Source organism: Gymnoscopelus microlampas (genome assembly GCF_963454915.1).
Source record: "Gymnoscopelus microlampas genome assembly, chromosome: 9".
Taxonomy (NCBI): domain Eukaryota; kingdom Metazoa; phylum Chordata; class Actinopteri; order Myctophiformes; family Myctophidae; genus Gymnoscopelus; species Gymnoscopelus microlampas.
This window is the reverse complement of record NC_139946.1, coordinates 48,315,874-48,331,998: the sequence shown is the minus strand read 5'-3', so window position 1 is coordinate 48,331,998 and position 16,125 is coordinate 48,315,874. Positions and strand designations below refer to the sequence as shown.

Sequence of the window (16,125 nt, the reverse complement as noted above, 5' to 3'; positions counted from 1 at the left end):
TGATTTAAAGTGTACAACATTGTAATGCACTTTAAACTGTCAAATTCCACTCTGAGATAAGTGTGCGAGTGTGTGTGTGTGTGTGTGTGTGTGTGTGTGTGTGTGTGTGTGTGTGTGTGTGTGTGTGTGTGTGTGTGTGTGTGTGTGTGTGTGTGCGTGCGTGCGTGCGTGCGTGTGTGGGGCTCCACCCCTTGCCGGATCAGAGAGGATAAGATTGATCAAACACACAACTTCCAGTGTGGAGGGCAGACTGTCTTTCCACAGCTACAGGAGGGAACACTGATCCAGACCACTGGAACCTACTGCTGACTGTCAACTGAATGGACTTTAACAAGAACCAGGATTCACAGCGAAAGTCAACTTCAGGGAACATTCTAGAAGAGGGAGTGTTGCCACCACTGACTGGCAGATTTTTGACCAGAGCGTTTGTATAGCTTCACTCAGAAGACAAAATGGCTTCCAAGGTGTCTTTCTCAGAAGACGATTTTTCCTGTCCTGTGTGTCATGACGTATTTAAAGATCCTGTTATCCTGTCATGTAGCCACAGCTTCTGCAAAGCCTGTGTGCAGGAATGGTGGGGAGAGAAGGAAATAAAGGAATGTCCGGTTTGTAAGAAGAGACATTCAATGGATCCACCTCGTAACCTGGCTCTGAAGAACCTGTGTGAGGCCTTCATACAGGAGAGACATCAGAGAGCTTCAACTGAGTGTGAGGTTGAGGTTCTCTGCAGTCTGCACGCTGAGAAACTCAAATTGTTTTGTCAGGAATGTCAACAGCCAGTGTGTTTTGTTTGTCTTCATTCTGAAAAACACACCAAACACGGTTTCAGACCCATTGATGAAGCTGCAGTGGATCACAAGAACGAAGTCCAGAAATTACTGAAGCCTTTACAGGAGAAGCTGGAGGTCTTCAATGAAGTGAAAACAAACTATGACCAAACAGCAGAACACATTAAGTTCCAGACCCGACACACAGAGATGCGGATGAAGGACCAGTTTAAGAAGCTTCATCAGTTTCTACTAGATGAAGAGGAGGTCAGGATCACTGAACTGAGGGAGGAAGAGCAGCAGAAGAGTCAGATGATGAAGGAGAAGATTGAGGGTCTGAACAGAGACATATCAACCATTTCACACACAATCAGAGACATAGAGGTGGAGCTGAGAACTGAACACATCTCATTCCTGCAGAACTACAAGACCACAAGGGAAAGAGTCCAGTTCACACTGCCGGACCCACAGCCGGAGCCAGGAGCACTGATAGACGTGACCAAACACCTGAAAAACTTGACCTTCAGAGTCTGGGACAAGATGAAGGACATTGTCTCCTACACGCCTGTCATCCTAGACCCCAACACCGCCCATCCATTATGCATCCTGTCTGATGATCTAACCAGTGTGAGACGTGGAGAGAGACAGCAGCTTCCTGACAACCCAGAGAGGTTCAACGTCACTAGCTTTGTCCTGGGTTCTGAGGGCTTTAACTCAGGGGCTCACAGCTGGGAAGTTGAGGTTGGAGACAATACATGCTGGCAACTGGGTGTGTTATCAGAGTCTTATCAGAGGAAGGGATCCGGAGGCAGTCAGTCATGGAGAATACAGTGTTTTAAAGGTAAATACTCAGCATTCTCCTCATCAGGGTGCACTGATCTCTCAGTGATGCAGAAACCCCAGAGGATCAGAGTCCAGCTGGACTGGAACAGAGGAAAGCTGTCCGTCTCTGATCCTGATACTAACACACATCTACACACCTTCACACACACTTTCACTGACACACTCTTTCCATACATTTGGACTGATCAGACACTCCCTCTGAAGATGTTACCAGGGAAGGTCAGTGTAACTGTGGAATAACGTAGTTAGACATGATGATGATGATGATGATGATGATGATGACAAACTATCAACACCAAAGGCTCATATTAATCAATTGTAATAGTGGTTATTATTACCATAAATTAAAACAATAGAAACTAGAAAAAGTGCTTCTCGCCAGGTCAGGTACGTTATTGTGGCCTCCTGGTGGCGCTGTGAAAAGGGTGCCATTTCTTCTTAGGCCTTTCAAGGCAATCGGACACTGCAATCATGATCTGAGGCATTTTGTTTCAAAAATGTGTTTTGCTAAATTAGACCTGCTGGTGGCGCTATAGCAGGCCAATGTGGTTGGCATTTCTTCCTCGGCCTAGTGGGAATCCGTGTGTGAGATTTCACGGTAAGAGCAAGCTGCGTTCATGATTTGAGGCATTTTGTTCCAAACAGACCAATCCTGCAAACTTTGGAAGCCAACCTTAGCCAATGAAGATGGAATATGGAAAATCGGACAGATCCATGTTGATCACATGACTATAGAGATACTGTGTACAGATTTGCATGACGTTTGGATAACATCTGTAGTAAATGGCTTTTGCACAAATCGGCCTCCTGGTGGCTCTATAACATAATTTTAACATTATTCTTCTGAGAATAATTTTGTAACTACATTTTTGCTTTGATTTCTATTGAAATTATAGATCTGAAAAAGAAAAAGAAAATATATGTATAGAAACTATTTTAAACATTCAAATAGATATCTACCACACATGATTTGAGTTCAGTTGCATCACATATAATATTGGTCCCTCATTTAAGACATAATAAAGTATGACATTGTATATGATGTTGAGCACAGGCCAGTATGTTAAATATTACACAAGTTTAGTCTTGTCTATTTCTGCCCCAGGTAAGGTTTCTTCCAGTTAAAGGAGTAGTTTTTATTTGCTACCATCGTTAAAACACTTGCTCAGTGTGGGTGAGACAACAGCAGGTCTCTAATCTATCATGTAAATGATGTGTCTTGATACAACTTGTTGTGATTCCTCACTAAGATGTAATGTAATTGAATCTTATGAAATGAAACGGGGAGAGGTAGAGTAGACTATGAACTCTGTAAGTAAATCTAGGTGTGTTATCACTTGACTCACTGATAATACAATAACACCATAATAAAATATTGAAACAGGTTAATAGGTAAAGCGAGCAGTGGTTCCCAAAACTTTTGCTTAAAGCTTAATGAAGCAACATTGTTTTCTCACTCAACAGTTAACAAACCAACATACAGTGTAAGTGTATACAGGGTATCTTCACATTTATAAAGATACAATTTGATGACTTTTAAGACCTTTTTAATACCAAATTGTCAAATATTACGTAAGAAAGAGGCAAACATTGTGAACATAGCCGATCTACAAGCTTGTAGTTTGACTCGTGTATTTTCACAATATTTGTCTATTTCTGCCCCAGGTAAGGTTTCTTCCAGTTAAAGGAGTAGTTTTTATTTGCTACCATCGTTAAAACACTTGCTCAGTGTGGGTGAGACAACAGCAGGTCTCTAATCTATCATGTAAATGATGTGTCTTGATACAACTTGTTGTGATTCCTCACTAAGATGTAATGTAATTGAATCTTATGAAACGGGGAGAGGTAGAGTAGACTATGAACTCTGTAAGTAAATCTAGGTGTGTTATCACTTGACTCACTGATAATACAATAACACCATAATAAAATATTGAAACAGGTTAATAGGTAAAGCGAGCAGTGGTTCCCAAAACTTTTGCTTAAAGCTTAATGAAGCAACATTGTTTTCTCACTCAACAGTTAACAAACCAACATACAGTGTAAGTGTATACAGGGTATCTTCACATTTATAAAGATACAATTTGATGACTTTTAAGACCTTTTTAATACCAAATTGTCAAATATTACGTAAGAAAGAGGCAAACATTGTGAACATAGCCGATCTACAAGCTTGTAGTTTGACTCGTGTATTTTCGCAATATTTATCTGTGTAACCAAGTCAAACTAATGCCTATAATTCCAAGTGCTTGTCAGGGTCCCCAGTTCAAATATGATTATTTTGGGGGGTCATGCCCTGAAAAGTTTGGGAACTCTTGGTGTAGAGGGAGGTCCAGTGTGTTTGTGGTATGTAGTCTTCTGAAAATCTTATGTTACTATATCAGTGGTTCTCAAACGTTTTCATATCAAGGATCCCCAAAATGATATGTATTTGGCCGCCGACCACCATCTCAAATGTTGTTCCAGGGACCTCCAGAAGCAAAGATTTCTTTTTTCAGAAATAGCAGATCTACAAGCTCATATAGTGCGGCACGAAGTGACGTGCTATGAGCTTATATCTGCTCTAAACTCTAAAGTATTTAAAATGACACAGATGCTTTCCCGGTTTTAATGGATTAACATAGGTGCAATGATAACTCATCAGTGACCTATGAAGCGGCTAATTTAAAAGTTGATAATTCATTGAGGTGGATTGTTTTATGTAAGTAATCTTTTCAATGGGACCTCAGAGTACAGCAGAGTGATACAGCTGTTAAAACAAACATATTGTGTCTACCTAACTCATGCAGTTTTAATATAATTCAGCAAAACGTGTTTCCGTTTTCGGGGCATGATGTGTTTTTAACTCAAACGTTTTTTTTACGGACATTATTCAGACTGCTTTATTTTCTTCCATGGGAAAGGTGAGAAATGCATTGAAATAACAGCAGAGGAACATTTACACTGACATCAAAGGATTCAGCAAATACACAAATCTAATCCTTGAATTCACTGATTTCAGTTTAAAGCTGCGCTATGTAACTTTCCTCTTCTATCCCGGATTTGATCCCGGTTTCCTACATTTTTACCATTGAGCTAATAGAGCCTGCCTGCTTGCTCAGGGGATGAATTTAATCTTGACCATCAGGTCAAAATCAGTGTCAGATCCTGTGTCTAGGTGAGAATAGTGAAACATAGAAGCGTGCACAGCTCCTAATCTTGTGTCTGGTGCGACCACGAAACCGAAGTAATAAAACACATAAAAGTCATGGATTCATAATCTTCTATTTAATGAACGTCAATAAATAGAGTATTGATCCGTGAGAGTATGCTTTATTGTTGCAAAGTTTTGCTTAATGTAAAATCATGTACTGTAAGGGTTTTTTCTTTTGTTATGCCACTGCTTAGGCCTAACTGTTTTTTTTGTAAATAATGTTCAGAGCATGTTTGAAAACTATCGTTCATCTTTAACTTTCTTGTTTGACTTTTGCCCTCGTCAAAAATTCAAACAATTACAATAATTACTGTGGCATGACTGACAGACTCACCCTGCAAGAACACAGGAAAATGACAAATACTTTCACAACCAACCTCTACCGACAAGTTTTGTTTTGTTTTTCACCCCAGCTGACCCCCATTCCCTTATGAAAATAAGATTTTTGTAAGTCTTAAATGCTATTTATTTATTCATACTTTTTTCCCCAAATGTAAATGTACTTTGAGTATGTAGAAAATATATTTACAAATCTGAGGAGGTATTATTATGTATGTGTTTATTCTGTAGCTGGACCTTTTCTTTTGTTCCTCTTTTTCCCCAATGATGCAATCTCCCCACAGTGATAAAGTTTCATCTGGTCTCATGTGTCATTCCCTGGGGGAGCAGTAGTAGCTATACATACAGTACATACTTTAATTGTCAATGTTTGGATCCCATTAGCTGTTCTTTATCTGTATCTACCTCGTTACTTTATATACAGTACAAAGGCTTCAAACTATTCATAACGATGACATTTTAAGCAGACTTTTTGTTGCTGGCTTAAAAACAAGCAAACATTACAATATTTCTTTATGCAAAACAGCATCAGTCTAGGAGCTACTGTCGGACGTAAGAGATTTGCAGATTTTAACGTAACCCCTTGAACCTGTTGATGGTACACCTGATCTCTGGTGTCATGTGATCAAGATGAATCAGTCAGATTTTTCATATTCCATTCCCATTGTCTACAATTGACTTCCAAAGTTTGTGGGCGTTTAAACAAAGAAATGAAATAAAATAAAATGCCGTAAATCATGAACCCCGATCTGTTCCTTAAATTCTTATCACAAACCGAGATGCCTCTGAAAACAACACAGAGGTGAAACATTTCCCTTGAAGCCCCACAAATACTACAAATGCCACTGTTTGTTGCTGAAAATCATCCTCTCTCGGAAGAGGATTCTTCCTGTCGTGTTGTGACATCTTTAAAGATCCTGTTCTCCTTTCACTTCTGCCCATAGGAGGCGCCACAAACATAGGGTAGGCCTGGGTCAGCAACCCGGCCTGGCGGAGACGTGCGCTCAGAGGAGAGCACTTTTTAGTCATTTTGGACAGACATGGAGTCCACTGTCACATTCCTGGCCTGATTTTTGTTCCTAGTCTGACCCTGTGCAAGCATAATTGACACAACAATATCAGCATCATTTAACACAGCCTTTCCCTCATTACCCTGTGCCTTGCATCCAAAATGTTAAATAAATAAAACACATGTTGTGTGTATAATAAGAAACTGAACCATTAAAGGACGACGTCACCCATCTTCAACCTATCTTCATATAATAGGTCCTCACTAATGCTCATTATAAAACTGTACCATTTTCTTCTACTCCGACTGTGTCTCAAGAGGAGGGCTGTGGACAGTTCAGAAACCCATCTACCAGTGACATCATCGATGGGGAATCCAAGCTAATAGAAACGGCAGGCTTTGTATTCCTGGGAAGTTGCAATGAAATAATAGAAGCCATTGTTCTCTCGTTAATAAAAATCACACCTGTGTGAAGGTAGCGGCGCCTTTGATATATTTTGTCATAGATATGTGTTTCTACTAGAGAAACAATATTAAATCTCTGTAAATTTATTTCAAGGCTTCCAGTGGCACTAAATAGTGCCATTGGAAGCGAATCACCAAATGCATTCCAAGGTAAGTGGCAAAAACTGATCTGTCATAGCTGATAGAGTGGGTACCTAAAAAATAAACTTTGTGTGTGCGTGTGTATAAATGTGGTACCAGAAAGATATGTATGTGTTATGAAATAATCTATACAATTTATAAGCCGTACCCAGAGTGTTTATGTTCCGGACTTTTACAGTTTATATAAACCATCTAATTTTGTATTCATGATATAATATTGATGTCATGAATAGTTCCCTTGCCTGACCAATCAGAACGTTGACGGGCCTGACCAATAAGAACGTTGACGGAAAAGCCAGGTATAGAGCAGGACCATCGCCGTTAAAAATACATACAAAAAAAGAAGGGGGAAAAGCATGAGAAAATAAAAATATATACAAAAAAAAACATGAGAAAATAAAAATATATACAAAAAAAAACATGAGGAAATAAAAAATAAACCTTGACATCATAGTGATGTCATGAATAGTCCCCTTGCCTGACAAATCAGAACCTTGACGGGCCTGACCAATCAGAACGTTGACGGACCTGACCAATCAGAACCTTGGCGGGCCTGACCAATCAGAACGTTGACAGACCTGACCAATCAGAACGTTGACGGAAAATCCAGGTATAGAGCAGGACCGCTCTATACTATGTATAGAGTATATTTATGTATATATTATCATGAATTCTGATATACAATTTATGTATATATTATCATGAATTCTGACCAATCTTTTTTAGTAACATAGTGATGTCATGAATAGTGAACAATCAGAACGTTGACGGACCTGACCAATCAGAACGTTGACGGACCTGACCAATCAGAACCTTGGCGAGCCTGACCAATCAGAACGTTGACGGACCTGACCAATCAGAACCTTGGCGAGCCTGACCAATCAGAACGTTGACGGACCTGACCAATCAGAACCTTGGCGGGCCTGACCAATCAGAACGTTGACAGACCTGACCAATCAGAACGTTGACGGAAAATCCAGGTATAGAGCAGGACCGCTCTATACTATGTATAGAGTATATTTATGTATATATTATCATGAATTCTGATATACAATTTATGTATATATTATCATGAATTCTGACCAATCTTTTTTAGTAACATAGTGATGTCATGAATAGTGAACAATCAGAACGTTGACGGACCTGACCAATCAGAACGTTGACGGACCTGACCAATCAGAACCTTGGCGAGCCTGACCAATCAGAACGTTGACGGACCTGACCAATCAGAACCTTGGCGAGCCTGACCAATCAGAACGTTGACGGACCTGACCAATCAGAACCTTGGCGAGCCTGACCAATCAGAACGTTGACGGACCTGACCAATCAGAACCTTGGCGAGCCTGACCAATCAGAACGTTGACGCAAAAGCCAGGTATAGAGGGCTAATATCCGCTCTATACCTAAAGCGGCTAGCGCCGCTAAAAATCTAAATAAAGAAATTGAAATCTTGTTGGAAAAAAAATCCTCCTATGAGACGCAAACCGAGTAGAAAAAAATGGTACCATTTTATCATGACCATTAGTGAGGACCTATTATATGAAGATATGTTGAAAATGGTTGAAGTCCTCCTTTAACTGCTCCCAAAGAGCAGGCAGGTGACTGGTATATGGCTCTCTGTTGATGATGTGTACAAGGGTTAATGAGATCAGGTGTACATTGTAAAGCACTTTGAATGATCAAATTCAAGACAATAGTGTGTGTGTGTGTGTGTGTGTGTGTGTGTGTGTGTGTGTGTGTGTGTGTGTGTGTGTGTGTGTGTGTGTGTGTGTGTGTGTGTGTGTGTGTGTGTGTGTGTGTGTGTGTGTGTGTGTGCGTGCGTGCGTGCGTGCGTGCGTGCGTGCGTGCGTGCGTGCGTGCGTGCGTGCGTGCGTGCGTGCGTGTGAACTTGGCAACAGGTCTGTCAAAGCTCCACCCCTTGCGAGACTCATCTGAGACGGTAAGATTGACCTTCAGATCAAACACACAACTTCCAGTGAGGAGGACAGACTGTCTTTCCAAAGCTACAGGAAGGAATACTGACCAAGACCACTGGAACCTGCTGCAGACTTTAACAAGAACCAGGATTCACAGTGAAAAAAAACTTCAGGCAACATTCTAGAATAGGGAGTCTTTAGACAAAATGGCTTCCAAGTCGTCTTTCTCAGAAGAGGATTTTTCCTGTCCTGTGTGTCACGACATTTTTAAAGATCCTGTTCTCCTGTCATGTAGCCACAGCTTCTGTAAAGCCTGTGTGCAGGAATGGTGGAAAGAGAAAGAAATTAAGGAATGTCCAATTTGTAAGAAGAGACATTCAAAGGATCTACCCATAAACCTGGCTCTGAAGAACCTGTGTGAGGCCTTCATACAGGAGAGACAGCAGAAAGCTTCAACAGGGTCTGAGGTTGAGGTTCTCTGCAGTCTGCATGCTGAGAAACTCAAATTGTCTTGTCAGGAATGTCAACAGCCAGTGTGTTTTTTGTGTCTTCATTCAGAAAAACACGGCAACCACAGCTTCAGACCCATTGATGAAGCCGCAGTGGATCACAAAGAGGAAGTCCAGAAATTACTGAAGCCTTTACAGGAGAAGCTAGAGGTCTTCAATAAAGTGAAAACAAACTATGACCAAACAGCAGAACACATTAAGTTCCAGACCCGACACACAGAGCTGCAGATGAAGGACCAGTTTCAGAAGCTTCATCAGTTTCTACAAGAGGATGAGGAGGCCAGGATCGCTGAACTGAGGGATGAAGAGCAGCAGAAGAGTCAGATGATGAAGGAGAAGATTGAGGGTCTGAACAGAGAGATATCAACCATTTCAAACACAATCAGAGCCATAGAGGAGGAGCTGAGAGCTGAACACATCTCATTCCTGCAGAACTACAAAACCACAAGGGAAAGAGTCCAGTTCACACTGCTGGACCCACAGCTGGTCTCAAGACCACTGATAGACGTGGCCAAACACCTGAACAACCTGACCTTCAGAGTCTGGGACAAGATGAAGCACATTGTCTCCTACACTCCAGTCATTCTGGACCCCAACACTGCCCATCCACAACTCATCCTGTCTGATGATCTGACCAGTGTGAGACGTGGAGAAAGACAGCAGCTTCCTGACAACCCAGAGAGGTTTGACTGTTGGTACCTTGTCCTGGGTTCTGAGGGCTTTAACTCGGGGACTCAAAGCTGGGATGTTGAGGTTGGAGACAATACAAACTGGATGCTGGGTGTTTTATCAGAGTCTAATCAGAGGAAGGGATATGGAATGGGTCAATACTGGAAAATACTGTTTTCTAAAGGTAAATACAAAGCATTCTCCTCATCAGGGTCAAACACTGATCTCCCAGTGGAGCAAAAACCCCAGAGGATCAGGGTCCAGCTGGACTGGAACGAAGGAAAGGTGTCCTTCTCTGATCCTGATACTAACACACACCTACACACCTACACACACACTTTCACTGACACACTCTTTCCATACATTTGGACGGATCAGATTCTCCCTCTGAAGATGTTACCAGGGAAGATCAGTGTAACTGTGGAATAACATAGTTAGACATGACGACGATGATGATGATGATGATGATGATGACTATCAACACTTTAAAGGGGAATATTAAACTGTAATGTTTTTTTTTTTTATTATAATGGGGTTATATCAATTAAGGGAATTAGGGAAATCATGTTGAGGAGTCTGGGTGCTTAAAATGTACCAGACTGATTTTATACTTTTACTGTTTTACTTCTACACAGTTTCATCACATAACATATAGAATCACCACTTTGGATGACTCTCAAAAGGTTTCATTGAAAACATTTTTTTTTATTTTGTTCTCATTGTCGTTTGTTTTTAGGTAATTATTGTTTTATTTAGCGTGTGAGCCAATTAACTAAACGGTGCCTATTCACCAAATAGTGACTATTTTCACCAAATACTGACTATTCACCAAATAGTGACTATTCACCAAATAGTGACTATTCACCAACCACTGTACCATATTAATTATTATTATATACGTATTATTTTGAAAATAATAACTATATTTTGCTTTGATTTCTATTTAAATTATTGATCTGAAAAAAAAGGTATGTACAGAAATTATGTCCAAATCAAATAAACATCTATCACACAATGGCGGTGTGATTTGAGTTCATTTGCATCACATAGCAAATATTGGTCCCTCATTTAAGACATCAAAAGGTATGACATTTTATATGATGTTGAGCACAGGCCAGTATGTTCAATATTACACAAGTTTATTTCTGCCCGAGGTTTCCAGTTAAAGCTGCACTATGTAACCTTCTTCTTCTACCCTGGATTTGAACCCGTTCTCCTGTGCAAGTGCTGAAATGTTTTACCATTGAGCTAATAGAGCCTGGCTGCTTGCTCAGGGGATAAATTAAATCTTGACCATCAGGTCAGCATTTGTGTCAGATCCTGTGTCTAGGTGAGACATGACTTTTGACACAATCTAATTGTCTCATTAGAAGATCAGGGAGACCAAATATAACCACCCCAATTGTAAAAGTTAAATTGTATTAACATATTCTACCACACAGATTGGACAAAATTACAATTTATTCATTAAAGAACAAGTTACACAGTGCAGCTTTAAGGGCTAGTTTTTCTTTGCCACCATCGTAAAAACACTTTCACACGCTCAGTGTGAATGGGACAGCATCAGGTCTCTGCTCTATTATATAAATTGTCTTGTCTTGATACAACTTGTTGTGATTTGTCACTATTATAATAACATGTAATTGAATTGAATTTTATGAAACCACAAGGAGAGAGGTACTGTAGACTATAAACTCTGTAAGTACATTTAAGTGTGTTATCACTTGACTCACTGATAATACAATAACACCATAATAAAATAATGAAACAGGTTAATACTGTAGGTATAAAGCTCAGTGTGTTTGTGGTATGTAGACTTCTGGAGGTACTGTGGGTCTAAAAAGCACACATGGGGAAACATGCGGCCTGAGGACCAGACCCGGCCCCTAGACCATCTCAATCCGGCCCGCAAAATTATAAAAGGCTGCAGATTTTGAGGCAAATGTATTTAGCTTGAATCCAAATATTGCCATAAGATTTGAGTCCGTATCTGCATCCCATTGATATAGGTAACTGTATGTACTCAAATGGTAAATATGAAACTGTGAAACAGTCTGCCTTGAGTCTATATTTAACACATTGGCTGCCAGAATTATTTATTTATTTTCTACAGTAGACTGCCAGACTTTTTCAATTAAAAAAAAAAGTACTCAGGAGCCGAGATACAGAATTTTTAAGTTTTAAGTTAACAAGGAAGTGGATGGGAGTTTAAATCTTCGAAAAATCATATCTCCTTGGTCTTTGGGTCAAATTGGAAAAAAAAAATCAGTAGTGTTAACACTACTAAGAATACATCAGGCTTTAGGGTAGGTAGTGGAGTAGTGCAGTGACATACTGTACACGCATGCAGTGGAGCAGATGAGCAGACATGATCATCAGATATCTTCATAAAACAAAACAAAAACGCCACATATCATGAATGCAACATCCAATCTACCTCAAATGCTGTTTTCCTCCAAGCATCCCCTGGGCCTCGAGGGCTGCAACCCACAACTTGTCTCAGGACCAACCACACATTCACGAAGCACGGATGGGCACAGGTTTCATACTAAAGCGCAAGTTTTTTTCCGTCTGGTACACTGACAAGAATGAGCCACAAATCATGCGTAGCTGTCATTAGAATACCTTATTCTTCATGATAAATCAATGCCAATTGTGACAAACTTTTAAAAAAAAATGGAAATCAATTTTCCACCGCAGTCTTACAACCTCTGCAGACTCCACCTCACCCCCTAGCACTCCTCATTCCTTGTACAGTATACTTTCTGGCTTCTGGCTATATTAAATGCTGGCGATGCCAGCACTTGGGCAAAAAAGTCAACATTGCAGTTGATTTCTGTGTGGTTTCACTTTCAACAAGACTACTGCACTTCTATTTCCAGTAGTTCGATTTCAAACTAAAACACGTGTTAGACTGATCACATTACATTTCCAATAGTATATGATATAGACTCTTATTTTGAAATGCACACCGTTTTCTTCTATTGAGGCCTCTTGTCAAGAGTGCTTTGTGCTGTGTGTATACAAAACGGACATATTAAATATAGACACAAGATTTGGGGCACAACTTCATATTTATGATAAGGAAACAAACCATGCTCTTGTAACCTAAACATTGTGTCAGCTATTTAAGTGTGTTCTCTTTCGTCCTCCATTGCAGCAGGTGAGTAATTAATGATCTTATCTAATGCTAAAGTTGCCTACAGAACCACGTTGCCGTCAATTAAACTGTCTGCCATCATAAATGTTGTCTTAACGGATATTTATAATGCTCAAAGCATATTTTAAGTCTCTTGTTGCACTGCACAAATGTGATGTCTAATCAGAACTGAAATGTTCACAAATGTAGGCTATATATTTTGTCATGATGACATTACAATATGACCTATTAAATGCTGAGCTTGTAGATTTTTCGGGAAAATCGCAGACATCTCCAGAATGTGGGGTTAAGTTAAATTCTCCTTAAAAGTTGTTGAAAGTAGTTGGTGTTACTGTACTCTCCAAAGCTCCACTGTAGAATAATTAATTATTATGATGTACCGGTGGCGTTTGTATTGGCATGTTACATGCACATGTGGCCTTCTAGCGCCTTCCTATATCTTATTTTCAGAATGTTTCAGGATATTTAGTCATAATAAGAACAAATATATGCAATTCTAAGAACTACAGCTCTGACCTACAGTGTTGAAATCAGGGGCCTTTGCACATGTCACATGAGAGTGTTGATAGAGCTGATTGATTAGATCAGATAAGAAGCTATAGAACAGTTATAGAACAGTGCTGGAGCCTGAATTTCCATATTTAAGACAATACACAAGTCACATGATTAATCAACAGAATGGGTAGACCGAACCATAAAAATAGAGTGGATGCTCACTTAACAGGACAAAGTGTTCTGCAGGCATCAGTGTTACAACAGTAGTTACCTGGGTGTTATTGCGGCGTTCGTCATTTTCCATTGCGAGCTCCGAGAGACTGACGGTAAGAATTGAGAGTGTTTACACAAAGCTAGATGTATGTATTTCTAATTTGTTTTACAGTTTTGTGTGTATATTTCATGTCAGTAATTTGTCGGTGTTGTTGTTTGTGTTTCCTTTCCTAGGTTTATAACCTACTGGCCTATAAGTGTTAGAGTCTGTTTGCTTGTCTGCTAACTCGGTTGCTCGGCTCCAATACCCTTTACAAGGGGAGATCTAATTAGTTGTATTTCTTGTGTGACTGGCTAGATAATTGTACATCCACCCCTTGCCGGACTAATCTGAGACGATAAGATTGACCCTCAGATCAAGCACACAACTTCCAGTGAGGAGGGCAGACTGTCTTTCCACAGCTACAGGAGGGAATACTGACCCAGGCCATTGGAACCTGCTGCTCACTCCGTCAGCTGAATAAACTTTAACACAAACCAGGATTCACAGTGAAAGTCACCTTCAGGGAACATTCTAGAAGAGGGAGTGTTACCACGACTGACTAGCTGATTTCCTGTTTTGAGCAGTGTTTGTATAGCTTCACTCAAAAGACAAAATGGCTTCCAAGGTGTCTTTCTCAGAAAAGGATTTGTCCTGTCCTGTATGTCACAACGTATTTAAAGATCCTGTTCTCCTGTCGTGTAGCCACAGCTTCTGCAAAGCCTGTGTGCAGGAATGGTGGAGAGGGAAGGAGATAAAGGAGTGTCCAGTTTGTAAGAATAGACAATCCTGGCTCTGAAGAAGCTGTGTGAGGCCTTCATACAGGAGAGACAGCGGAGAGCTTCAACAGGGTCTGAGGTTGAGGTTCTCTGCAGTCTGCACGCTGAGAAACTCAAATTGTTTTGTCAGGAATGTCAACAGCCAGTGTGTTCTGTGTGTCTTCATTCACAAAAACACGCCAACCATTGTTTCAGACCCATTGATGAAGCTGCAGTGGATCGCAAGAAGGTCCAGAAATTACTGAAGCCTTTACAGAAGAAGCTAAAGGTCTTCAATAAAGTGAAAACAAACTATGACCAAACAACAGAACACATTAGGGTCCAGACCCGACACACAGAGATGCAGATGAAGGACCAGTTTAAGAAGCTTCATCAGTTTCTACAAGAGGAAGAGGAGGTCAGGGTCGCTGAACTGAGGGAGGAAGAGCAGCAGAAGAGTCAGATGATGAAGGAGAAGATTGAGGTTCTGAACAGAGACATATCAACCATTTCAAACACAATCAGAGCCATAGAGGAGGAGCTGAGAGCTGAACACATCTCAGTCCTGCACAACTACAAGACCACAATGGAAAGAGTCCAGTTCACACTGCCAGACCCACAGCCGGTCCCACGATCACTGATAGACATGGCCAAACACCTGAAAAACCTGACATTCAAAGTCTGGGACAAGATGAAGGACATTGTCTCCTACACTCCTGTTATTCTGGACCCCAACACTGCCCATCCAGAACTCATCCTGTCTGATGATCTGACCAGAGTGAGACGTGGAGCAAGACAGCAGCTTCCTGACAACCCAGAGAGGTTTGACTACTATAGCTTTGTCCTGGGTTCTGAGGGCTTTAACTCAGGGACTCACAGCTGGGATGTTGAGGTCGGAGACAATACAGGCTGGATACTGGGTGTGTTATCAGAGTCTTATCAGAGGAAGGGATCCGGAGGGTGTCAATACTGGAAAATACAGTTTCATGGAGGTAAATACTCAGCATTCTCCTCATCAGGGTTATACACTGATCTCTCAGTGGAACAGAAACCCCAGAGGATCAGAATCCAGCTGGACTGGAACAGAGGAAAGCTGTCCTTCTCTTATCCTGATACTAACACAGACATACACACCTTCACACACAATTTCACTGACACACTCTTTCCATACATTTCCACTAATCAGATTCTCCCTCTGAAGATGTTACCAGGGAAGGTCAGTGTAACTGTGGAATAACGTAGTTAGACATCATCATGATGATGATGATGATGATGACGACAATCCATAAACACTTAAAAGGGGGATATTAATCAATTGTAATGGTTATTATTATATTAGGGGTTTAAGGTATAAATGAAAACTATATAGCCTACTTAATGTTATACATCTACACAGTTTCATCATAATATATAGAATCACCACTTTGGATGAATCTGAAAAGGTTGTTTTGAACTATTTCATTCATTATCTATTTTTCTTTTACTTTTTTTCCCCTTTTAGTTAATCATTGTTTTATTTAGTGTGTGAGCCAATTAACTAACCGGTGTCTATTCACCAAATAGTGACTATTCTGACCAACTACTGCCTATTCACCAACGAATAAAAATCTA

The 16,125-nt window shown here is 40.4% G+C and overlaps 1 protein-coding gene and 1 pseudogene across 2 annotated transcripts; both read left to right on the top strand.

The window, feature by feature from the left end:
- Window positions 1-297: 297 nt before the first annotated feature.
- LOC311051594 (uncharacterized protein) lies at window positions 298-13,980 on the top strand (the record flags this gene model as incomplete). The annotated part of the gene is made up of 4 exons (XM_084066174.1): window positions 298-1,829; window positions 8,856-10,262; window positions 13,009-13,011; window positions 13,951-13,980. Exons 1-4 carry the CDS (start codon window positions 453-455, stop codon window positions 13,978-13,980), a joined length of 2,817 nt encoding a protein of 938 aa, XP_083922300.1. The 5' UTR covers window positions 298-452.
- A 392-nt stretch (window positions 13,981-14,372) lies between these two features.
- Window positions 14,373-15,751, top strand: LOC311051593 (nuclear factor 7, ovary-like; annotated as a pseudogene). The gene has a single exon. The product of its transcript is annotated as a nuclear factor 7, ovary-like (transcript).
- The last annotated feature ends 374 nt before the right edge of the window (window positions 15,752-16,125 follow it).